We start from the raw sequence: 25,355 nt of genomic DNA on the forward strand, positions 1-25,355 counted from the left end.
AATATTACTATAATGTAAGAGTTTTAGCTTACAATTGCGTTTCTCGACCATTTCTGTAGAGTCAAAGTTGACCGAAGGTTGAAATTTTTGCACTTATCGTTATTTATATGAAAATATTTCAAAACTGATAAAAGCTACAATCATGAGTATTTTTTAGTTGTATTGTGCACGAAATTGCGCACATTTTCATATATAATACTTCATGTAAAGGATAATTTAAAATGGTGCAATAATTATGTCAAAGTGACGAAATAATTTCCGAGATGTGTCACTGATACTTTTTAGTGCGATAAGAAAGAAATTCGCGCTTGCGCGCCTGCGTAGCGATTGTAAACAAAACAACGCCTTGATCCGTGAACTCCCAGCATCCCCCAAGGCGCGTGATACAAAAGTTTTCGGCTGGTAGGCCTATAAGTATTTTTCCGCGAATTTTTAAAAAAACTTTTTTGAGCCGACGTATGATACGTCCAATCGGCATACGGGAGACATTTTGACTCGACGTTTAATACGTCCAATCGGCGTAAGAGGGTTAAAGAGGAAAATACAAGGAAAACATCTTGCTAACATACAGAAGAAGAAAATTTGCTGTAATAAGCCAAGTTAGTGAAGGAGAGAGAGTTGCGTAGGAAGGAGTGCCCAGTCTTGCCTGACGCAGTGCCCCAGGCTACAAAATATGGGCAAAGGGATCATCATTTATGATTAAATTATGATAAATATCATAGTTTTGGTTTATTAATACACAAAAAAGAAATATACATTCATAATAATCATTATTTATTAACACTGTCTTCATAAAAATATGAAGGAAAACTTTGAACGCCCGTATCTCAAAACTATACTTTTTGACCTTCAAAATCTATCTTCACTTAGTTTTAAAGCTATAACATTGGAATTGGGTATATAACTCAGAAAGACATTATAGAACAATCAAATGAAGCCCTTTTTTCAAGTTTTTATTTCATCTTTTTTTTTATCATTTTTCCAGATTTATAGGGTTTATTTTTTTACCATAATGAAAAATTCATCTAGCCAAAAATTGACTTTTAGTATAAAAAAAAAAAAAAAAAAAAAAAAAAAAAACTCCTTACTTGATTGGAGGTCTGCATCAGGTCTATATAAGGTAGTAATCCCAGGTCTTAATATTAAATACCAAGGGAGGAAATAGAATTTGAAAAATGGTTATTTTCGGGATAAATCGCCCTGGCTTCACAAAACCGAAGGTCAGAGGCCAAAATCATATGCGGTTTGGAGATGTCCCAAGTCACTTATTAAGTGATATGAATATCAAAGTCCTGTCCTTAAAAATTGGCATTAGCTGGCCGACCCCGTTAACACCATACATAGCCTACTAAGATGATGGTATAGGCAGTCCTTGGCTTATAAAGGTTTCGGCTTACGACACTACAATTATATTTGTCAGAAAATATTTCCAGACTTACGACATATGTCCAGGGTTACGTCACCCATCTGACGGAAGAAAAATGACTCCAAAAAGACAAAGTAATCTCTATTTTAAGTTATTTATGAAAAACACAATAAAAATGCAGTAAATTGTTCTTAATACACCCAAAGAATTAAAAGTAATTTTTTCTTAGGATTTGTTACAATGTTACGGCTTACAACGCGTCTCAAGAATGGAACTCCCATCATAAATTGGGGACTGCCTGCATTAACTGTATACGTCGGATTATGTTTCCATCTAAACAACCAATAAAGAACTTTATGAAATAAGATAGAGACTTAACCATAAAATGATACAGTAAAACATTTATTACTTACTTCCTGAGTCTCCTCACTCATATCTTCTTTGGGCTTGAAAAGACCTGATGTAAGCAGTCCATCACTGTCGTCATCATCACTGTCATCAAGTCCATCATCAAACTTGATTTTTTCAAAACTCTTTGGAACTGCAGTTCCATTCTCTTCAGCATTCACCTCTAGTATTGATACAAAACAGTAACAAAATAAATGATAGTAAAAAGTTTTGTTATTTATGCTAATTACTAAAACTGTTCCTTATACCAAAAGGGTAAATAATGAAGTAACCAATGCCATGAAGACTAACACAAACCTTACTATTGATTAATTAATGCCTTAATAATGAAGTTGAACAATAAACTTAACATAGGAAAAACAAGTATCTCTTAGTTTAACTACATCACTGAGCTGATTAACAGCTCTCCTACGGCTGGCCTCAAGGATTAGATTTTTATTTACATGGCTAGGAGCCAATTGGTTACCTAGCAATGGGACCTACAGCTTATTGTGGGATCCAAAACACATTATTTTGAGAAACAAATTTCTAATCAACAGAAATAATTGCCTATGGTTCCTCACTCGTAGCAGCGGGAATATTGGAATATAGATGTAAGAAAACTATTAACAAATTAACAATTATTGTAAATACTTATTGATACTGCTAATTATCACATTTTCAGTGTCATATTAATCTAAAGAATGCCTTATTTTCATGAGGGACATAGGGTATGCATCCTTGTTAGCTATGTTACTCAAGTGAATAATTATCACCCTGGCTAAAACTGGATTGCAGTTTGATATACCGTATATTTCTACAAACAAGACAACCTTTAAATCCCAAAATTCCCCCCTAAAAATTGGGGGTTGTCTTATACTGCAATACTAAAGATCAAACCTTGAATTCCAAGTGTATCTGTATGCTAGCCTCGGCCTCGGTGCTGTAGCCTAACTACCAACATACATTAAGATTCACTTTATGAAATAAAATGATAATAAAGATAATAAAACCATTTTTACCATATACTACATTTTTGCATATCTTCAAATAACAAATAGCCTATTTGAGGAACAATTCAAAATCAATGAAAGAAACTTTTATCTACACGATCCTAGTTAAGAAAATGTAAACCTCGAGTTGTGGTTGCATTGACAGCATCCTTTATCTTTCGGTAACCTTTAAGAAATTTCAATGGTAGTGTAATTACAGTAGTAATAACATTTATCATAACATAATATTAATTTTTCATTAAAAGTTTCTCATACATATCACAAGATTAATCACATGTACCACCATCTCAGGGATTCCAGTCTGGTTCTGGCGAGTCGACCTCGGCTTCATCATCGATATCATACAAATCATCTTCGGTACTGTCCATGGCATTTTAAAACTTATTTTAAGATACTTTATATTTTTAAGTCCCCCTTGCTTTTATGATAAACACAGCAAACATCAAGTGAGGAAGCACACAAAGCTGTTTGTAATTTAAAATTGTAAACGTTTCGAACAATTCAGTCATATGAACAATGATTGTGCACGATAATTATCGTTCACTACTTTATTTTTTATTATTAGCGGTTGTTTAAGAATGGCAACAAAACATAAACAAAACAATGGTTTCCCTTTTAGGTGACCGTCTGTATGAAAAACATGATATAGAATCAGCTTTGTTAAACCCACCTTTGATAATTTACAAAAGGAATGTACATCTGAATTAAGTTCCATTCAGCAACTAAAGACAGTGATGATATTGGTAAAACGCAATCAGCTGATTATTTTAAGGCTGTAAACAAAACCAAAATACAAATGGTTAATCATCGCTCTGTTCATATATTGTAATATGATAATACATGCAATATGATTACAGTAAAACAAGTTTAATCAAAATTATCATTATTCTCAATATAACTATTTATTCGAATTTTGCAAGAGGATACTATCAGCCGACTGAGGCACTAATAATACTCCTCCATCCTCCACTAAAATATTTCTTGGTTTTTAAGAATTCAAGATGAAGCAATTATTGTTACACATGTATTGGCATAAACAACAGAATTCGGAAACAGCTGATTGCTGACATCATTTACCATAACTATTGAGCGTTTATTAAGAGCTCCATTAAAATTGTTAAACCCTGCTGATTCTCAATGGTGGCTTCCATAAGTAAAAATAAAATACATTTTTGTTCATCCCACATGGAATGGAGATCTAAAGAAAGAATACAGTTCTCCAGATTTGCAGACTCATGCATTCGCAGATTTCTCTCTGGAAAATTTCCTTGCATTACTTGCAGAAAATTCGCCTGTTCGCAGTATTTTTCTATGAGAATTATCCACAAATTTCTGTTTTTTTCTTATCAATTTCATCATAAAATGCACTTTTTGTGATAAAACTATTAAAAAAACCAGGTATAAACATTTTTAGTGGGGTTTTCATGAGTTTTAACTAACAAAATATGATATTGTTAGTATACAATAAAGTTTTGTACATACTTACCTGGCAGATATATACTTAGCTTAGGTCTCTGACGTCACGACAGAAAATTCAAAACTCGCGGCACACGCTACAGGTAGGTCAGGTGATCTACCTTACCCGCCGCTGGGAGGCGGGTGTAAGAACCAGTCCCCCTTTCTTGTCAGGTTATTTTCTTCCACCTGTCTCCTGAGGGGAGGCTGGGCGGGCCATCAATCGTATATATCTGCCAGGTAAGTATGTACAAAACTTTATTGTATACTAACAATATCATTTTTGTACATGAACTTCCTGCCAGATATATACTTAGCTGATTGACACCCTTGGGTGGAGGGAAAGAGACACATACTTACTTAGAAAGTGGGGACAACACATGTTAAAGGAATACATAAATATAAACCTCTGGTCTTACCTGATTTAGGCAGAAGACTTGATAGTTACTGTCTATTAGTCTGCGTTGCCTAAAGAGTCTCAGCGAGGGCGTGACCTATGGCTGAAGAACTCTTTGGGTCTACCAATGGGAACTGAGTCCACTTACTTGGCAGAATCCAAGCAGGATCTGGTCAATGGGGATCAACCCGCTTACATGCCAGAGCCTATCACTACCAATTGCAAGGAGCCTCAAGCACAACCGATCACCCTAACCAATACTAACATTAGTATACGAAAGAAGGAGCTGCCTCCTGCAAACCTCCTTCGTACAACCAAAAAACTCAAACTTAAAACTAACAGGGAAAAGGATTAAAAAGGATGTGTTTCAGCTCCCTGCCCCAGCCACTGAATCCGCGATACGTAAGGGCCTAGCCCAAAACACTTATCATACGTAATCGATACGTCCCTTAGGTAGTGATTAGAGAAGACTGATTCACACCTCCAAAAAGTGGCCTTCATAAGGTTTTGTAATGACAATTCTTCTTGAAAGCCAAAGACGTCGCGATGGCCCGTACTTCGTGCGCCTTGACTTTCAGAAGGTTAAACTGTTGCTGATTGCAAGAAGTGAGTGCTTCTCTAATAATATTCCTGATAAAGAATGAGAGTGCATTTTTAGATACGGGCCTACTGGGTCTCTTACAGAGCACCAGAGATTGCTCTCATTAGCGGCAAGTCTTTTCTTCCTCTGAAGATAATATTTCAGGCTTCTCACCGGGCAAGAAGATCTCTCCTTCTGTCCCAACTAAGGAGGATAAGCTTTTGATTCAAAGCTCCTGGGCCACGGCGAAGAAGGGTTTTCCTTCTTGGCTAGGAAAGCCGGAAGAAAAGAGCAAACCGCGCAGCCTCCTTGGAAACCTACCTCACCTTCTAGAGCCTGCAGCTCGCTGACCCTCTTCGCTGACGCTAACGCACCAGAGAAAAAGAGTCTTCATCGAAAGGTCTCTGAACGAAGGCAGCATGGGGAGGTTTCGAACCTTGAGGACCTCAGGAAGAGCATTCACGACATCAAGATTCCAGCTAGGAACTAAGGAGGAGGTTCTTTTAACCGTTTCAAACAGATCTGATTAAATCATGGAGGTCCTTGTCCTCAGATATGTTTAATCCTCTATGACGAAAAACTGAGGAAAGCATGCTCCTGTATCCCTTGATGGTGGAGACAACCAACCCGCATTTTTCCCTCAGGAAGATAAGGAAATCTGCAATCTGAGTCACAGAGGTACTGGAGGAGGAAACTTTATGAGGTCCTGCACCAGCATCGAAAAACATCCCACTTCGACTGGTAGACTCTAGATGTGGCAAGGTCTTACGTGCATTGGCAATAGCCCTTGCAGACTTTGCCGAAAAGCCCTTAGCTCTGACGAGACTCTTGATAGTCTGAATCCAGTCAGACTGAGAGCGGGGAGGTTTTTGTGAAACCTGTCGAAGTGGGGCTGTTTGAGCAGATCGACTCTTAGAGGTAGGGATCTTGGGACATCCACCAGCCATTCCAGTACCTCTGTGAACCAGTCGTGGGCGGGCCAGAACGGAGCTATCAAAGTCATCCTTGTTCCCTCTGACGCTGCGAATTTCCTTAACGTTTCCCCTATAATCTTGAAAGGCGGGAACGCGTAAAGATCCAGATTCCTCCAATCCATCAGGAATGCATCTATTGCCACTGCTCTTGGGTCTGCAATAGGGGAGCAGTATAGATCTATCCGCGCATTCCTGAGGTCGCAAATAGATCGAGATGGGGCCTGCCCCCACGTCCTCCACAGCTCCTGGCATACGTCCGCGTGCAGAGTCCACTCTGAGGGAAGGACTTGATTCCTTCTGCTTAGCAGATCCGCTCTGACATTTCTTTCTCCCTGTACGAACCTGGTGAGAAGCCTTATGTTCCTTTCCTCTGACCACAAGAGGAGCGATCTCGCTGTCTCGTACAGGGAGAAAGAGTGAGTCCCCCCCTGTTTCCGAACGTCGCCAGGGCTGTAGTGTTGTCGGAGTTGATCTGAACATATTTCCCTTTTACGAGGGGTTTCGAAGGTCTTGAGAGCTAACCAAATCGCTGTTAGCTCCTTCTTGTTGATGTGCCAGGACACCTGATCCCCTATCCAGGTGCCTGACACTTCTCTCGACCCGAGAGTAGCTCCCCAACCTTTGTCTGAAGCGTCTGCATACAACACTAGGTTGGGGTTCCGAACCTGCAAGGAAAGGCCTTCCTTGAACAATAGAGGGTCTAGCCACCAACGTAGATCCTCCTTTATCTCTTGCGAAATCTTGAACGCAAAGTCCATACCTTGAGATTTCCGATCCCAGTTCCTCGTCAGGAAGAACTGTATTGGGTCTGAGGTGCAACCTTCCTAGAGAAACGAATTGCTCCAGCGAGGAGAGTGTCCCCAACAGACTCATCCACTCCCCTCCTGTGCATACATCTTTCTCTAGAAAGATTGCTACCTTCTCCAAACCTCGGGTTATCCTCTCTGGGGATGGATACGCCCGAAAAACCTGAGAAGCCATCAGAATCCCCAGATAGATACGCTCCTGACTGGGGATTAGCTGTGACTTCTCGAAATTCACTAGCAAACCCAGAGAAGCTGCTAGATCCAACGTCACTCGCAAGTCCTCCAGACATTTCTCCTTGGATTTGGCCCTGATAAGCCAATCGTCCAGTAAGAGGAAAATCCTCACTCCCTCGAGATGAAGCCACTGGGCAACGTTCTTCATCAGTCCTGTGAATACTTGGGGGGCCGTGGAAACGGCCGAAGCATAGGGCCCTGAACTGAAAAACGTTCCCTCCCCACATGAATCTGAGATATTTGCGAGAAGAAGGATGGATCGGCACATGGAAGTAAGCGTCCTGAAGGTCCAGCGACACCATCCAGTCCCCGGGACGAAGAGCTGCTAAGACTGATGACGTCGTCTCCATAGCGAACTTCCTCTTCTTCACAAAGACATTCAGGGCGCTTACGTCCAGAACCGGTCTCCATCCTCCTGAGTTCTTGGGAACTAGGAACAGACGGTTGTAGAACCCCGCTGAAAGAGGGTCCTGAACCATCTCTATTGCCTCTTTCTCTAACATCAGCTCTACCGCTAGAGCGAGGGCTTGATTCATTAGTGGGTCTTTGTATTTGGCCACCAGTGCCCTTGGAGTGGTGGTCAAGGGTGGTCTCGAAGTAAAGGGAATGAGGTATCCCCTCTTGATGATCGCGAGGGACCAGTTGTCCGCCCCCTTTTTTTTCGTGCCCAGACATCTGCAAAGTTCAGAAGTCTGGCACCCACAGTTGTCTGGAGGACACCCGAACTATTTCTTGGCCCTAATAGACCGGGAGAAGGTCCTTCCTCTTTCTAGGTGGTCTCGACTCTGGAGGAAGAAGAGCGAGACGAAGGTCCTCCTCGAAAGGGTTCTTGCCTACTTTGAGCCTCTTTCTTCGTCTTCTGCTGAAACGAAGGTTTCGGAATTCTAGCCGAGCGAGCTAGCATATCCTGCGTCGCTTTTGCTGATAACGAGCTGGAGATATCGTTAATAGTCTTCTTGGGGAAGAGTTGCGGGGAAAGCTGTGAATACAGCAAGGAAGCTCTCTGTGCGTGAGAACCGCCTTGGTAAGAAAAGAGCAGAAAACGGCCCTCTTCTTTACCACTCTGCACCAAAAAAGTGAAGCAATTTCCCCGGAACCGTCTCTCACTGCCTTGTCCATGCAAGACAGAACTGCGTGGAGGGGTCTCAGGCGAAAGAGTGTCTTGCTCTTGAGTCCTCTTAGCCAACACTCCCAGGGTCCAGTCAAGAAAGTTAAAAACTTCTAAGACTCGGAACATTTCCCTTCAGAAGGTGATCCAACTCGCTCATACCCCACGTCGTCTTCGCAGAATTCAGCGCCGAGCGACGTGTGGAATCGCTCACCAACGAAGAGAAGTCCGAGTCTGCAGAAGAGGGAAGAGTTAGACCCAAGGGCTCTCCTGACTCGTACCAGAACCCCATCTTAACCCGTCAGCTTGGACGGGGGAAAAGAAAAAAACTGTCCTTGCCCTTCTCTTCTTTTGAAAGCAACCAGTCGTCAAAGTTCTTCATAGCCTTCTTCATAGACACTGTAGGCTTCATCTTAACGACTGAAGACTTCTTAGCCGTATTGGTCGTTGAAAATAAGGACGGAGGAAGACGGAGGAGCAGCGGCCGAAATTGAAGAGACTCCCCAAAATCTTGCAAGAGGAGGTCTGTAAGTCTCTTAGTTAACGAAGAAACCGAAGCATCCTTCCTTGGGCAAATCTTCCTCCGAATCAGCAACAAATTCTTCGATTAATGACCGTCTAGAAGCTCTACCCTAATTGACCCTGCAACCTCTATTCCACCTCCTTTAGCCCAACCGGCGCTTCCGGGGCCCCCCCTACTAGGCGTGCCCCCGGAGGAGAGCTAATCCTTGGAGAGCGCCTGTTCGGAGAGCGCCCCTACTGAAGAACGACCACCGGGAGAGCGCTTACACGGGGAGCGCCTACCAGGAGAGCGCGCCTACTTTGAGAGCGCCTCTCCCAGGAGAGAGCCTACTAGGAGAGCGCCTCCCTAGTTGGAGAGCGCCTACTTTAGAGCGCCTCCCAGGGAGAGAGCCTACTTGGTGGGAAGCGCCTGCTAGGAGAGCGCCTACTTGGGGAGCGCCTACTAGGAGAGCGCTTACAAGTGGAGGCCCGTCTGTCGGAAACAGATTCTAACTCCACAGAAGAGCGTCTGGATAAGGGAGAGCGCCTATCAGGCTCTCTGCGCCTGCTAGACTCTTGGCGCCTGCCATCCTCAATACGCCTGCCAGGCTCTTGACGCCTGCCACGGGGAGAGAAAACATCCACAGATGAATCCCTGTCAGAAGCGCGGCGCTTACAAGGCTCTGAGCGCCTATCCAATCGGGGAGTGATCTAACGGAGGAGAAACAAAACTTTCCGTTGCCCGCCTACCAGGCTCTTGGCGCCTACTATGGCTCTTGATGCCTACGTAGGCTCCGAGCGTCCGTCAAAAGGAGAGTGGCCACCAGGCGAAGACTCTTCCTTCGCTCTCTGACGAAAACGAGCTCTTGACGTCTGTCAAGCTCTTGACGCCTAACTGTAAGAGGAGCGGAAATCCTGAGGAGAGAGCCTGTCTGGCTCCTTACGACTTACATGCTCACAACTGCTTGGGCGAGAGGAGAGCCTACTCGGAGAAAGATCCCGAGCTCCAGCCTGCACTTCTGACCTCCTACTAACAGGCTCAAAAGCTCTTCTAGCCAAAGGAGATTTAGCCGAAGGAACGTTCTTAGACTTCTTCACCGGAAGTGAGGGCGTCCTTCCGACGAATGAGAAGTCCCGGCAATAGACTCCGCTAAAGCCGCAATCTGCGCCTGCAGACCCGCCAGGATACGCGCAGGAGATCTCTTAAACTCCTCTACAGGGGACGAAGTCTGAGAGCGAAACAGGAGAAAGCGTAACCGGACGAAATCTTGGTTTTCTCTTGCGTTCCACTTCTGGCTCTTCCGCGAAGGATTCGGGGCTGGAAGGAAGGGCGCAAGGATCCTTCCCAGGGCCTCTTGAGAGGGCGAGACGACTCCGATGCGCTCCATCTACGCTGAGGAGAAGGCGACGAAGATGATGAGAAGCACTGGCGCAACAACTCCTTCTTGGTTCGATCCAAGGCAGCCTGGGAACGAGCAACAGGAACTGCCGAGGGGACGCCTGACCGGTGGGGGGTTCTCCCCTAACCATTCCTGCGGCTTTCGACTTTCCTCCTCCCAACTGGGTCTGGGAAGTCTGGAAGAGGTCTAGGCCTGGAAGCGTTAGTGAGCCGGTCAGACGCACCCTCCACTGCACTAGGGGCACTGCACTGATCACTTGCACTATCATCACTCTTACCTTGTCGAGAGCGAGCGAGGCTCTCCTTAATTACTCCTGCTCGAGGCTCTCCCAAGAAGCAACTTCCCGAAAAACGAAAAATCTTCGGGTTCAAAGCTGGGCGCAGGGGCTGAAACTGGAGAAGGAACTACTTCTACTACAGGATTCTCAGCGTCAACTTCACTCACCCTCGATCTACTAGAACTCTTTGAAGAAGCATTGCGCACCCTATCCTTCTCTAACTTTCTCACATAAGAAGAGAGAGCCTTCCAACCATCCTCATCCAAATTCTCACACTCTTTGCAAGGGTTAATAAAAGAGCATTCATTCCCTCTACACGACTCACATACCGAGTGAGGATCTAATGCAGCTTTAGGAAGCCTAACTTTACATTCCTTCTCTGAACAAACCCTAAATAAACTAGGTTTTCTTCTAACTTCATAATCATCCATGATTATAGATATGTGAAGAGAAAATCCAAAAGAAAAATCCAAAAAACAGTCCAAAAAGGCGTATTGCCAAGCCAACAAACAAAGGCTACTTCACCAAAAGATCCAAATGAGTCGGCAACGAGAACGAATTTTAACTATCGTAAGGACTGAACAACAGGTGTTGTAGCCGGCGACAGAAAATAATCTGACAAGAAAGGGGAGGGGGACTGGTTCTTACACCCGCCTCCCAGCGGCGGGTAAGGTAGATCACCTGACCTACCTGTAGCGTGTGCCGCGAGTTTTGAATTTTCTGTCGTGACGTCAGAGACCTAAGCTAAGTATATATCTGGCAGGGAAGTTCATGTACAAAAATGAGGTTTTAAGCATTTTTTATAGGGGTTCCAACTATTTGCATGGGGGGGGGGGGTTGGGGGGGGGGGGGGGGGGGGGGGGAGGGGTTTCTGGTACGCATCCCCCAAAAAATTTGGGGGACCACTGTATCAGTAAATTAAAGCTGCAGGTTATAGCCGAGGCTGATGTTCAGAACTGGAAAAATCGCACCTAATGCTAATACAATAGTAGTATGTGCACGTTTTCAACCAAACTTCATTAATTTACTACAAATAATGGCAATAACGATATTGATAATACTCAAATTAGCCGAGATTTAGAGAATGTAAACAATTTCAAATACAAATGATGTACATGACGATGTTTAAATTCTGTACTACAGTAGCAATATTTATACTGTAATTGGATACAACAAGCAAAAAAACCTTTTTTTCAAACTCAAAAGACCACATAGTATTTACCACCGGTAAATTAAAAAATATTTTGCCAGCTAAATGCACAGTAAGCTTATAAAACTAATGCAGATATAATTACTTACCATCTTCCTCAAACTTTCCTTTGCGCTCTACAATTACATGACGCTCAAAATCTTTCAAAGTCATTGGCTTTTCTTCCTTCTCTTTCTCAACTCTATAATCACCAGTGAAAAACTGAACATCTTTTACATCCACATCTCCAGTCTTATGCTTGTAAATTGTCCCAATTGACATCAAAAACTCACGATCAAATTCTGGGTTGGTGGGCTGAAATAGAAAAAAATAAATAAATGAATCATTTCAAGCAAAATATTGGAGGATCTCAAACATGCTGAGCATCTAAGTATAAACAATTCTCCAAATACTGACAGAGTTGAAGTTGTTGGTGAAAAGTGACATTTTTATAATAAAAAAAAAGTTTTGTACATGTATACGTATATACTCGAGTAACGTGCGATCTCGCATATCATGTGACCCCCAAATTTTCACCAATAAACAGTGGTTTTCTCATGTATCTCATGTATCAGGCGAGTTCCTTTTCTGAGAGCATCAGTTCATAAGGTTGGTGGTTTAGCATGCTAATGGCCGAGTCATTCAGATGTGTACTGCTGCTAGTCAAGTTACGGTAATTTTCTTACTAATCTCGAAAATTGAATAGATAATCTCAAGATTAAAAAAGAATCCCAAGATAATAAAATAATTGTAAAAATAACACGCCTTTGAGTCCTAAATCATTCTCTCTCTCTCTCTCTCTCTCTCTCTCTCTCTCTCTCTCTCTCTCTCTCTCTCTCTCTCTCTCTCTCTCTCTCTCTCTCAGGAATAAATACTGTGATTTGAGTCTTTCACCAACGGGTATCAGTAAATGTGTAGACATTGTGTGCGTGTTTAAAAAAATGTGCAGTACACACACATTCCGATGTTTCGGTTTTCGGAATTTTCCAGATTTCGGAAATGTGAGGTCAGATGCATAATCAAACAAACATCACTACTGCAGCAAAAACATTTTTTCCCTTTATGTTTTTCATTATTGTTATTCATTAATTACAGTTTATTTAAAGAAATATTAATATAATACTGTTAAATGAATGTGAGATAACTAAGATCACCTATAACAAAATAGTGGGACAATTAATATCATATGTTCACTAATAGCTATTATTTTCAAAACAACATTCCGTAAAATGCAAAAAAATATATGTACATGACAAGTCAAAATATAACAATGTTTTGCAGTTCAACTTGTGAATTTTAACAATAAGTATGACTATATAATATATTTCACCATATCAATCTTTGAAGATTGAAAGAGTCGTAAAATTTTGAGGATGGCGTCCAGGGAAAAAGGATTTTTGATACTTCGTGATTACATATCGCTACAACACCATGTTGTATTTTCATACCACTATATTGATGACGCATCGCTATGACACACTGGTATTTTTCATACCACTATACATTAAAGTTAAAATGATCATATTATATTATTGTTTTCACGAAGAAATAATTATATAAAGAAAATTATTGAGTAATTTTTGCCGTCAGCAGTCAGAAAATCACGAACAAGTTAACCACAGCAAACAATATAATTAACTGAAATGCCACCACAAATAACAGAATACTTCACAAAAATTCACAATTTTTTTTAAAGTACATTGTGTTTTTCCTAACTTTACAATTAACTTTCAAAAACAATTAATTGCTCCTACACGATATACAATATACAAACCCTCAGTCCTTTACACTATTAGGAAGACACTTTTTGGAGGGAGGAATCTGAGTGAGGCTCTAGAACTAACTGGAGTTCAGCACACCTAGGCTACTCCTGGTCGAAAGAGCGAGAAGTGCCCTGCCTCTGACAAATTGATTGGAGTATAAGGACTGCATGATCAAGAGTCACACTTTCGTAACTTATACGAAAATGGCTGGGAAGAATATTAAGTCGGGGCGGGGCATTAATGCAAAATCCATGAAGGGTTTGCCTTATTGCCAGAGTCTCCTTCCTCCCCTTGCTAGAGGAAGGAGTGGGATTGCTTCTATGATTCTAACAAGAAAAATAGACAAGAAGCTTGAGTGTAAACTTATCACATTACACATTAAAGAAAGAGAGGTAAAAGGACAAGAGAAGGAGGAGGAGAGGCCCAATCACTCTCAAATCCTTCTCACCTCTAGAACCCCACGCGTTAGGTGAGATGCAATTTGTCCTCTTAAAGGACCCGGGTAAGAAAAAATACAATTTGTTGAGCAGCCACCACAGGTTCAAAGAAAAAAGGGCTCCAAGGACTTGTGGGCAAAGACCCAGAGGATAGAAATACATAAATGTGGTCCTGATGAGACATCATTATCTTCCAGTCTGACATATTCTTTGGAATGTGAGGAGGAGGACCTAAGCCACTGGTACTGTGTGCTCTCGTGGAAAGCATAAAGGTGACATTGCCAGCTGCAGAGAACCTCCTCTTGATCTCGCAAAACCAGGAGAAAGACATATCCTTAGACACTTCTCCCCTGATGAGTGAATACTGAAAAAAAAAAAAAAAAGAAAAAAAACTTCGTCTTGAAGGTACAACAACACGCTAATGGGATAAAGTAGTAATGATTGATCTGGATCATCAACTGTCCATAAGGCAGGGGATCATGAAGGACTCAAACCTACCAACAGATGCTGAATGATTCAAGAGTTCATTACCACACCTGAGACAGAGTTGAGACATTGGTACCTGCCTTTTGAAGGTTAATATGAAGAAGATCCATGCTAATCATCGACCCTCTTTGCCAATACTGGGGAGAAACAAGATGAGGTCTAGAAAAAAAAACTCTGTCTGATGATTTTCACAAGGATATGTGCGCCCTAAACAAAAGTCAAATGCTGACCTGAGGTTCCTGTGATGGTACAACTGAGAAGTTTCTCATCAGTAGTTGAATCTCGACTAGGTAATCCTTAAATGCTTGAACTGGGCATGATAGTTTTGTCTGCTAAATTGAGTTTTCTTATAAGAATAGATTTCCTCTTTAAAGGATTCTCATTCTTGCCCAGGAATGATGGCCCAGGGGATAACAATAACTGGTTATCAGCAGTTTGTGCGATATATCGTCCCCGTCTAAGAGAGCCCAATTCACTATTATGTGCTTCTCATGCTAATGCTACCAGGAAGATTGCTTTTTGAAGCATGCACGTGGTGGTTACGTCAGGTCCGTTGAATGAGGAGTACGTAAAAGTTGAGTACCTTATTCAGGGACCAAGTAATTGGAAGTCTTTCGGGAACGGGTCCCTGTAAAGAAAAAGACCACAGAAGGGAAGTGACAACTCCTATGTTGGAATCAATCCCAAATCCATAAATCAAGGGTTCTGTTTTTGCAGCCTTGATGCTATACTAATTGTTGTAACTGCAAGATGTTTGTCTTCAAGGAGTTGTATAAGAAAATTCATTAGTGTTTCCTTAGAAATCTCGATTGGGCTCTCATTCTGGATATAATCTAACCATATTCTCCATATGGACTGGTATTGCCGGATAGATGATGTCAGTAGTTCTTGCACTAGGTACCTAGCAATATTGGATGAGTAGTTTTCACGGCAGATTATATTTAAAAAATCCAATGCGTAAAAGGCTTTCCCAATGGTGTTTGGCCAATTTGGGGCTATTAGGAAAGCTGTTCTTTTGAAGGTTAGGAGCTTGTTCAAAATCTTCGAAATCTGGGACAATGGAGGAAAAATATAGTCTTCTAGTTGTTCTAGTCCTGCAGGAAGGCATCTTTCGCTATTGCTCGATTGTCCACATTCAGGGACACATATAATGGGAGTTTGTGATTCTTGTACTATATGGAAAACAGGTACACTTCCTGTTGTGGAAGTAGGTTGTATATCATTTGAAAGGAGGAGTTGTCCAATGACCACTCTGTTGAGGCTGTTGTATTCTTTGATAGAGTCTGCTATTACATTGAGAGAGACCCTGTAAGGTGAATTACAGACAAATGCCACTTCTTTTTCTGTGCCATCCGAAGAATGGCTACCATTACCATATTGAGAGGAGGTGAGCATGATACCAATTTTTTTATACAAGACATTGCAGTCGTATTGTCTAGGACCAGCAGAATGTATGTCTGTTCTGGAGGTTTGAGTTTCTTTAGAGACAAAAAGACAGCCATCAGCTCTACGAAATTGATAAGACAATTCCTTAGAGTAGCTGACCACCTCCACGCTACCTGATGATCCTCCCAATTTCCTCCCCAACCTGTCAACGAGGCATCTGTGTGTATTGTTACTTTTATACATGGAGGAGTCCGGATGACCTGTTTTGCCAGAGATTCCTTCTGTGTCCATGGCCGAAGTATCTCACCAAGTTTTTGATGGATTTTGTGAGATTTGTCTCGCATCCTTTTTCTTGCTTGTGTCATCCAAAATTTTTTCATGTTTTTCAGTTGCAACCTGAGTATTGGATCTGTTATAGATGCAAACTATAGCAGACCCACCATGCGCTCTAATTGCCGTCTGGAAGCAACGGGCTGTGTCAGGAACCTTTTGAGGTTTTTTCTTATTCTGTTCTGAGTTTTGAGGGGAAGATAAAAAAGGCTGTGAACTGTGTCCCAACACATTCCCAGCCACTGAAAATGTCTGCTGGGCGTGACGCAAGATTTTTTCCAATTTATTAGAAAGCCTTTTGACTGGAGTCTGTTGAATACTGTTCCTAGGTTTTTCAGGAACTCTTTTCTTGTGACTCCCAGACTAACCAGTTATCTAAATAAGCTATCACATGTACTCCTTTTTCCTGAAGTTCCCGAACAACTACCATCACCCAGTTTGTACAGATTCCTCTGGGGGGCAATGTTTAGCCATGAATGCCATGACCTTGAATCTGTATGTACTTTTTCCTATCCAGAACCCAAGGAAAGGGTGGAAGGGAACGGCAATAGGGACGTGCCAATATGCATCTTTCAGATCTATAGAAACTGTCCAGGTCCCTTTTGGAATGACAGAACGTACTTTGGCAATGGTAGTCATTAGAAACCTTTGGGAAATAATGTGTTTGTTCAATGTTGACTGGTCGAGGATCACCCTTCACTCTGAAGAATCCTTTTTGGGAACACTGAAGAGACGTGCCTGGTGACGAATGTAAGAATGTTTCTCAATAGCTCCTTTTAAGAGGGCCTTCTGCATGTAATCTTTCATAGAGGGGTCCAGTTTTTGAAAGGACCCTTTCAAAGGTGGAGGGGGGTGAGACCATTTCCACCTCTGCCCGCTGAGAATAGTGGCTATGTCCCCAAAAGAGAAGGACATCTATTCCTTGTGAAAATTTTCTAATTCGACCCCCGATCAACAATTCATATTGGGATACCCCCCTCCCCCCTTCTGCTGCTTTTTCCCTTAATGGGTCATTCCAGGTGTTGCTTTTCCTTTTCCTCTATAAGCTGGTTTGTGGACCTTGTGAAAAGGATATGCTTTTTGCTGTGCAGGTTGTTGTTCCTTTTGAGGGTGATGTCCCTTCTGACTACCTACCTGTGTATGAGGAGAGCTATTGGAAGTGAATGGAGGCCTATATGAATTTTGATCAAAGCATGCCTTTTTAGGATTTGGTAAGGAGAAATTTCTGGCTTTATGTTTCATGAAATTTTTTCCCTGTACAGCATACACTGTGCAATTTTGTTGCCGTGCTTGTTCTTTTATTTGAGTCACAATAGATTCCTTAAACAGGTCTCGGCAGAAGGCATTAGACTGTAATGAGGCAGTCACATTGGGAAGCGACTTGTTGAAGTTTTCCAGTACCTCCATTCACGTTTTTATGCGCCAGTCCAAAAATTCACAGAGCTCTTCCCATAATGTTCTCATAATGCTTTAAGCCACAACAGCAAAAATCATCCTAGATTCTTCCAGAAGCCTTTTTGTGGCTACTTCTAACAATAAGGAAGTGGTTAAGACACTACGGAGGTGGGTCCTAGCACGAAACTCTGATGCTGATGTACTCTCTGAAATCCTTCTTATGGGGCCTGGAGTAGCAAGTAAGCATAGCTAAGGCAAATGAGCCATGAAATGAGCCATGCCTAACTGATCTGATGGCATGAATGCCAATTGTGTGAGTGCGATGGGCTGGGTAAGCAGAACTCATATACTTAGAACAATCGCTCTCCTCCCTGAATACCCTAGTCTCCTTTGAGGCCAAACCCCATGAGAAGAAAGCTTAAAGGGGGATTCTGTGTCTGCTATCTTGCATGTTAGGATCCTAAGGTCCAAGACACGACAAATGGGACCTGACCAAGCAGAGTCAGCAGTAGGTGTTGAAACACCTGACATGTCTCGGCACCTGTGTAGTACAGGTATTCTCCTACTTACGATGTGGTTAGGTTCCGAAAAACCCATCGTATGTCAAAAAATTCATATCTTGAATATAGCCTAGCCTACACTAGGGTAATCAGTACTACCATCTTTACATATAGGGTAGCGTACCCTACACTACACAGTATGCATACTTACACATATACGGCATAGTAATTATTAATTTTGGCTAATTCTCTGGGTTCAATGCATATTGGCTCATGATAATTCAGTACTAAGAGAAACTGAATAACATTAACAAGTTAGCCTAGCCCTTTAACGCCAATTGGTCGTATTAAATGTCGAATAAAATTGTCTGTCATATGCCAATTGGACGTATGGTACGTCGGCGAAAAAGTTTTTTTTTAAATTTGCAGAAAATTAGTTATAGGCCTACTAGGCGAAAACTTTTGAATCACGCTCCTTGGGGGATGCTGGGAGTTCACGGATCAAGCTGTTGTTTTGTTTTGTTTACAAGCTTGACACAGGTGCGCATGTGCGAAATGCCTCCTTCTTGCATCAGCCCAGCATCAGCGACGCGTCGTCCGAGAGCGATTTTTTGCCGCAATCGTGTTTTGCCAAACTTTTGCGAGAGTTTGAGTATTTGTGGTGGTACAAGACGTACGTAGAGATGTCTCAACGTCGTATGGAGCGTGAAAGGCGCGTTTTACCCCTCGGGAGGGATTGTGTGAGACGTATTTTGGACTTGGATGCTGGCGAGGGACCAAGTACCCAAGATGACCTCGAGCCTCAACGCCGTTCCGTGCGGCCTCGTGTGGACGAGTGTTCAAGGACCACAATATTTGCCCCCAATATCCATTCGAGGGTCACATCCTGAAAGTGAGCTCAAATTTAGTGGTTTTAGTGCGTATGAGGGGGAATCTGAGAAGGAGGAGGAGAAGGAGGAGATAACGTCATCTAGTTTTGTCGCCGATGACGACACAGAAAGCAAGGGCCTAAGTGCGGGAGATGGGCCAGTGGGGGGTTTCGTGTGTGAAACCGTGCCTGAGCATGTGCGTGTGCGCGCGCACAGGCACGTAAAGGGTCAGAGCGTCGCTCCAGCCAAGGTGAAGGTCGGTCGCCCGAGAGCGACGAGGGGTGGTCGGAGGACCCCACCCCACCTAACATGCAACCATTCACGGCAGCACCTGGGCTCACCGCATCTGTTCCTCTCACTGCTCTGGGGTTCATTCAGCTGTTCCTTACGCGGGAATAGCTGGAATAACTGGTAGCAGAGACGGCGGACTATGCTCGGTACTGCGGTGACGAACTATGGACGACATTGTCGTATCGCTGGCGGGGCTGCAACCTCACCGACATGGCGCATTTTTTGGGGATCCACATTTTTTTTGGTATGATGCCTGCTGCCGACGTCAGGCAATATTGGAGGCGGAATTTTTTTTTAAGTAGTACGCCCAATGTGCCTGGCGTTATGCCCCGTGATAGTTTCCTGGCGTTGGACAGGTATTTCAACGCCTTCAACTGAAGGGCCATACCCTGGAATAACCCCGATCGCCTCATCTTAGTCCGCCCAGTGCTGGAGTACACTCGTGAACGGTGCAAAATTCTTGTGGTTCCTGGCAAGAACCTTTCTTTGGATGAGGGGATGATGCCTTACAAAGGACGTCTTAGCATTAAAGTGTATAATCCCAAGAAGCCGAAGAAATATGGAGTGAAACTTTTTTTATTACGGAGTCCAACACTGGATACGTCAATGCGTGACAATGTGTTCAGTCTTGTGGATCGTTTCCGTAACCAGGGATACTACCTGTTTATGGATAATTATTATAACTCAGTATCCCTGGCCCAGGAACTGTATGAAGCAGGTGTGCACATCAGTGGTACCCTTCAGTTGGTGCGTGGGGCCCCGAATGTCCTCAAGAGGTTTGCTAGCCAGCCGCAATATCTGGCAAGAGGAGAGACAGAGTGGCGGCGGAAGGGAGCTGTCTTCGTCATCTGTTGGAAGGGGGTCCAACTCGTCCACATGATTACGAGTCATGACCCATCCAAAAGAAGATCGTCCAGCGGAAGAAGACACGTCGGTAGGGCCGAGTAATGTATGAGGAGTTTCGTGTCGAGCGGCCTACCGTCATTGGGCACTACAATAGGCACATGGGAGGAGTTGATCTCTTTGATCAACTCATCCAGTATTATCCGTTTTGCCAGGAGAAAACCAGGAGTGGACACAGAAGCTCTTCAAATACATTCTTCAGTTGGCCCTCCAGAATGCCTACATCCTCTACTGTGGGTACTACAATCCAGACGTCCGGAGGTTGTCCCACATCCAGTTTCTCGAGGTAGCCGGGAATTATTATAACTCAGTATCCCTGGCCCAGGAACTGTATGAAGCAGGTGTGCACATCAGTGGTTAACTCCCTTCAGGTTGGTGCGGGGGTCCACCCGAACCCGGAATGTCCCCTCAAGAGTTTTGCTAGCCAGCCGCAATATCTGGCAAGAGGAGAGACAGAGTGGCGGCGGAAGGGAGCTGTCTTCGTCATCTGTTGGAAGGGGGTCCAACTCGTCCACATGATTACGAGTTATGACCCATCCAAAAGAAGATCGTCCAGCGGAAGAAGACACGTCGGTAGGGCCGAGTTATGTATGAGGAGTTTCGTGTCGAGCGGCCTACCGTCATTGGGCACTACAATAGGCACATGGGAGGAGTTGATCTCTTTGATCAACTCATCCAGTATTATCCTTTTGCCAGGAGAACCAGGAGGTGGACACAGAAGCTCTTCAAATACATTCTTCAGTTGGCCCTCCAGAATGCCTACATCCTCTACTGTGGGTACTACAATCCAGACGTCCGGAGGTTGTCCCACATCCAGTTTCTCGAGGTAGCCGGGAATACCCTCATCGACTTTAATCCTGACGAGTGGCCTTCCATCACTGCCCCCCCTGCCCCGAGCTGCAGATCTGCCCCTAGAGGAAAGGGCAGATGTTAGGAGGACCAACTTCGGTCGTCCTGCTCCTACCGCTGCTGCCGCCTCTGCCCCCTGCTCCACCGCCACCCGCTGCCGCCGCCGCCGCTGCCCCTGCTTCCACCGCCAGCCGCGCCTGCTGCTGCCGCCGCCCCGCCGCTGCTGCCGCCCGCCGCCTGCTGCGCCACCGCCGTCCCTGCTGCCGCCGCCGTCCCTGCTGCCGCCGCCTGCTGCTGCCGCCGAACCGCCCCTGCTGCCACCGCCGCCCCTGCTGCCGCTACCACCCCTGCTGCCGCCGCCCCTACTGCCGACGCCGCTGCTGCCGACACCCTTGCTCATATGACTTCTCGTCAGATAGCGGACCCTGTGTGTCAGCTGCAGCCAGGGGATCACACACTGGAGCTCCTACAAGGGCGCAGGCAGAAACAGTGCCGGGTGTGCCATATGAATGGCAGAAGGAGAGACACCCGGTTCTTCTGTCGCACCTGCAAAATAGCTCTTTGCAGGTTCGGGGAGTGTGCCCGCCAGTACCACAATGCAGTCGTATATTGGAGTGCGCCTGACGTACAGACAGCGGAGGGCGTAGTGGGCCGCCGGCCTTCGGCGGCTGCCCATCAGCAGTAAGGGCGCGCGTCTCCCTACTCCACCTGTACCTCGTCATGTTGATAGGAAAAAAATGCAAGACTCTTCAATGGAGGAGGGAGAAAACAAGAATAGTACGAAGAGTCAGGATTACGAGTGAGTATTCTGCATTTATTTTGTATTTAGGTTTATATTTATTACAAGTTTTTAAATATCTGTATCTATTAATGCATTTTATGTTTTTCATTTTATGCAAAAAGTAAAGTTTCACCTGCATTCCTTTTAGTTATGTATTCGTACCAGAATAGAAAAATGTAATATATATATATATATATATATATATATATATATATATATTTATATATATTATATATATATGTATATATATATATATATATATATATATATATATATATATATATATATATATATATATATACTATATATATATATATATATATCATATATATATATATATATATATATATATATATATATATATATATATATATATATATATATATATATATATTATATATATTAATATATATATATATATATATATATATATATATATATATATATATATATACAACCAAGGGGCAGGCAGGTGACGACCGAGGAATACATCAAATCAGGCGTTGACTGAAGGAAACAGGCCAATCTACATAGTTTTTTATTCCAACGTTTCTTAATAACATTTATTACATCTTCTGGGAATCTGTCAATTAATTAAAATAATATTATAAAACAATCTTAAATTTACTAAAAAATTAAAAAATTGTAAAAGGCTAAAATTTACTAAAATATACATTACAGAAAATTATTATTTAAAAGCTGGAACCGCCAACCAACCTTAAGTTAAGAGAGAGAAAGACTGAATGATAGGAGACAACAAAAAAGGAGACACATTAACTAAGGTACAGTTGGATGGAGGTGAGGTTTGGGTATTCAACTGGGGAACCAGCTGCTTAATGAGTAATGACTCTAAAATGGGTAATTCTTGGGGGTTTGGTGTTTGCCCTATAATGCAACCTTAGTTAACGTGTCTCCTTTTTTGTTGTCTCCTATCATTCAGTCTTTCTCTCTCTTAACTTAAGGTTGGTTGGCGGTTCCCAGCTTTTTTAAATAATAATTAAATTTTCTGTAATTGTATATTTTAGTAAATTTTAGTCTTTTTACAATTTTTAATTTTTAGTAAATTTAAGATTGTTTTATATATTATTTTAATTTTATTTGACAGATTCCAGAAGATGTAATAAATGTTATTACGAAACGTTGGAATAAAAAACTATGTAGATTGGCCTGTTTCCTTCAGTCAACGCCTGATTTGATATATACATATATATATATATATATATATATATATATATATATATATATATATATATATATATATATATATATATATATATATATCTATATATATATATATATATATATATATACATATATATATATATATATATATATATATATATATATATATATATATATATATATTATATATATATATATATATATATCATATATATATTAGATATATATCATATATATATCTATACTATTATATATATATATATATATATATATATATTATATATATATATATATATATAGGTATATATGTATACATATATATATATATATATATATATATATATATATATGATATGTATATATGTATATATAGTATATATATATATATATATATATATATATATATATATATTATATATATATATACATATATACAGGCGGATCCCCGGTGTTTTATATTTTTTTTATTTTTTTATTTTTTTTTATCTTTCCCCTCCCCGGGTTACGACGGGGTTCCGTTCTTAAGACGTGTCGTAACCCGAAAATCATCGTAAGCCGGAACGACGTTCTTGAAAACATGTCCACAGGGAAAAGCATTTCACTACTAATTTGCAATTTTCTTAGGGCCGTATCTCTAAAATTATCACTAATTTACTTTTTTTCATGTGCAACACTGTGTATTCACAAATTACTGTATATTTTCATTAAAATACAAGAGAGAGAGAGAGAGAGAGAGAGAGAGAGAGAGAGAGAGAGAGAGAGAGAGAGAGAGAGATAACTCCTTACGGTTTCAATAGATTGAAATGAACGTCTGTAGGCAACTTTTTCCCCCTCCCATAAACACGTACATATATTTCTCCAGAGAAGAGAGAAAGAGAGGACTGTGCAATTATGTTTGTCTGTCTATCAATTCTTTTGCTGAGAGCGAGAGATAAAAGGAAATGAAAATATCAACACCAAATGTATGACAAGTATCTTGTGGGAGAGAGAGAGAGAGAGAGAGAGAGAGAGAGAGAGAGAGAGAGAGAGAGAGAGAGAGAGAGAGAGAGTTGTCTTTACAGTATTTAAAAGAGAGAAATGGAATGATTGTTGTATTTAAAATACTCAGATATGAATTTTGTACTTAACAGTTAATAAGTATTATTATTGGAAAATATTAATGATAACTTATTACATACCATGTCCCATGAAAATTACCTCATCTCAGTAAGCAGAGAGAGAGATAGAGAGAGATAGAGAGAAGAGAGAGAGAGAGAGAGAGAGAGAGAGAGAGAGAATTACATAAAACCATTAATTCGTTGACCATTGTATGGGCATTAAGCTCTGAGTGTCACTCGAGTTGAGTTAGGGAAATTGATACAGAAAAAGACAAAGGGAAGAATTTTCTTTTGAAATTAGTTATCGTATTATTACTACTTCTATTATTATTATTATCATTATTATTATTATTATTTGAAAATATAATAAACACATGCATCTACCATAAAAATTCTCTCATCTCAGTAAGAAAGAGGAATTATCCTTACAAGTGAAATGGAAAGGTCATTTTCATCTCTTTAAAATATGACCATTATGAATTTTGTAATTAAAGTTTTATTATCATTATTATTATTATTATTATTATTATTATTATTATTATTATTATTATTATTTTTATTAACCCTCTTAAGCCGAAGCCCTAAAAATCAAAACCTCTCCTGTATGCCGGCGCCGGTTTGGAGTGAGCGCGGAAGCGGAAAAAATAATTTTTTCAAAAAATCACAGCGCGCTTTGTTTTAAAGATTAAGAGTTCATTTTTTGCTAATTTTTTGTCATTTCCTGATGTTCAGTATGCAATCATCAGAAATGAAAAATAATATCATTATCATATGTAAATAATGCGAGATATGGTAGCGAAAAAAAAAATTCATAGATAATTGTATTCAAATCACGCTGTGCAAAAAACGGTCAAAGCCAACGAGTTACTTTTTTTTCGTTGTATTTGTACACTAAATTGCAATCATTTTTGATATAATAATCATAGTAAAACAATAAAAGCAACACCGGAAAAATATTATCACAAAATGATGTACGAATTCGTAACGCGCAGACGTAAAAAAATGTTATTTTAAAAAATTCACTGTAATTCTAAATATTGTTCTAGAGACTTCCAATTTGTTTCAAAATTAAGACAAATGATTTAATATTACGATACTGTAAGATTTTAAATTAAAATTGCAGATTTCGACCATTTCAGACGAATTAAATTTGACCGAATGTTGAAATTTTATATATATATATATGCACATATTTTTGGAGATGGAAAAGCTACAACCTTCACTTATTTTTTATTGTATTCTTCATAAAATTTGTGCACATTTTTGTATATGAAACCCTATAAAAACGGCTAATATGAAAAGGAGCAAATATTAGGATAATGCGATGTACGTATTTCGGAGACTTGCGGCCGCGAATCGGCGCGCGGAGTGAAGGTAAAGTATATTTTTCAAAAATTCA

The 25,355-nt window shown here is 41.3% G+C and overlaps 2 protein-coding genes across 2 annotated transcripts in view; one reads left to right on the forward strand and one right to left on the reverse strand.

Moving 5' to 3' along the window:
- LOC135224007 (protein KRI1 homolog) overlaps positions 1 to 25,355 on the reverse strand; it is a 314,387-nt gene that overhangs the window by 93,178 nt on the left and 195,854 nt on the right. The window contains exons 4-5 of the mRNA XM_064262932.1: positions 11,798 to 12,002; positions 1,780 to 1,937 (exon numbers count right to left, since the gene is read on the reverse strand). Of these exons, the coding sequence (XP_064119002.1) occupies positions 1,780 to 1,937; positions 11,798 to 12,002 (363 nt within the window). The remainder of the gene's footprint in view (positions 1 to 1,779; positions 1,938 to 11,797; positions 12,003 to 25,355) is intronic.
- The window catches only part of LOC135224255 (protein KRI1 homolog), a 41,676-nt gene continuing 35,094 nt past the window's right edge, over positions 18,774 to 25,355 (forward strand). Inside the window, exon 1 of the mRNA XM_064263104.1 lies at positions 18,774 to 19,013. Within this exon, the coding sequence (XP_064119174.1) occupies positions 18,774 to 19,013 (240 nt within the window). The remainder of the gene's footprint in view (positions 19,014 to 25,355) is intronic.

Source organism: Macrobrachium nipponense, chromosome 10 (genome assembly GCF_015104395.2).
Source record: "Macrobrachium nipponense isolate FS-2020 chromosome 10, ASM1510439v2, whole genome shotgun sequence".
In the NCBI taxonomy this organism is placed as follows: Eukaryota; Metazoa; Arthropoda; class Malacostraca; order Decapoda; family Palaemonidae; genus Macrobrachium; species Macrobrachium nipponense.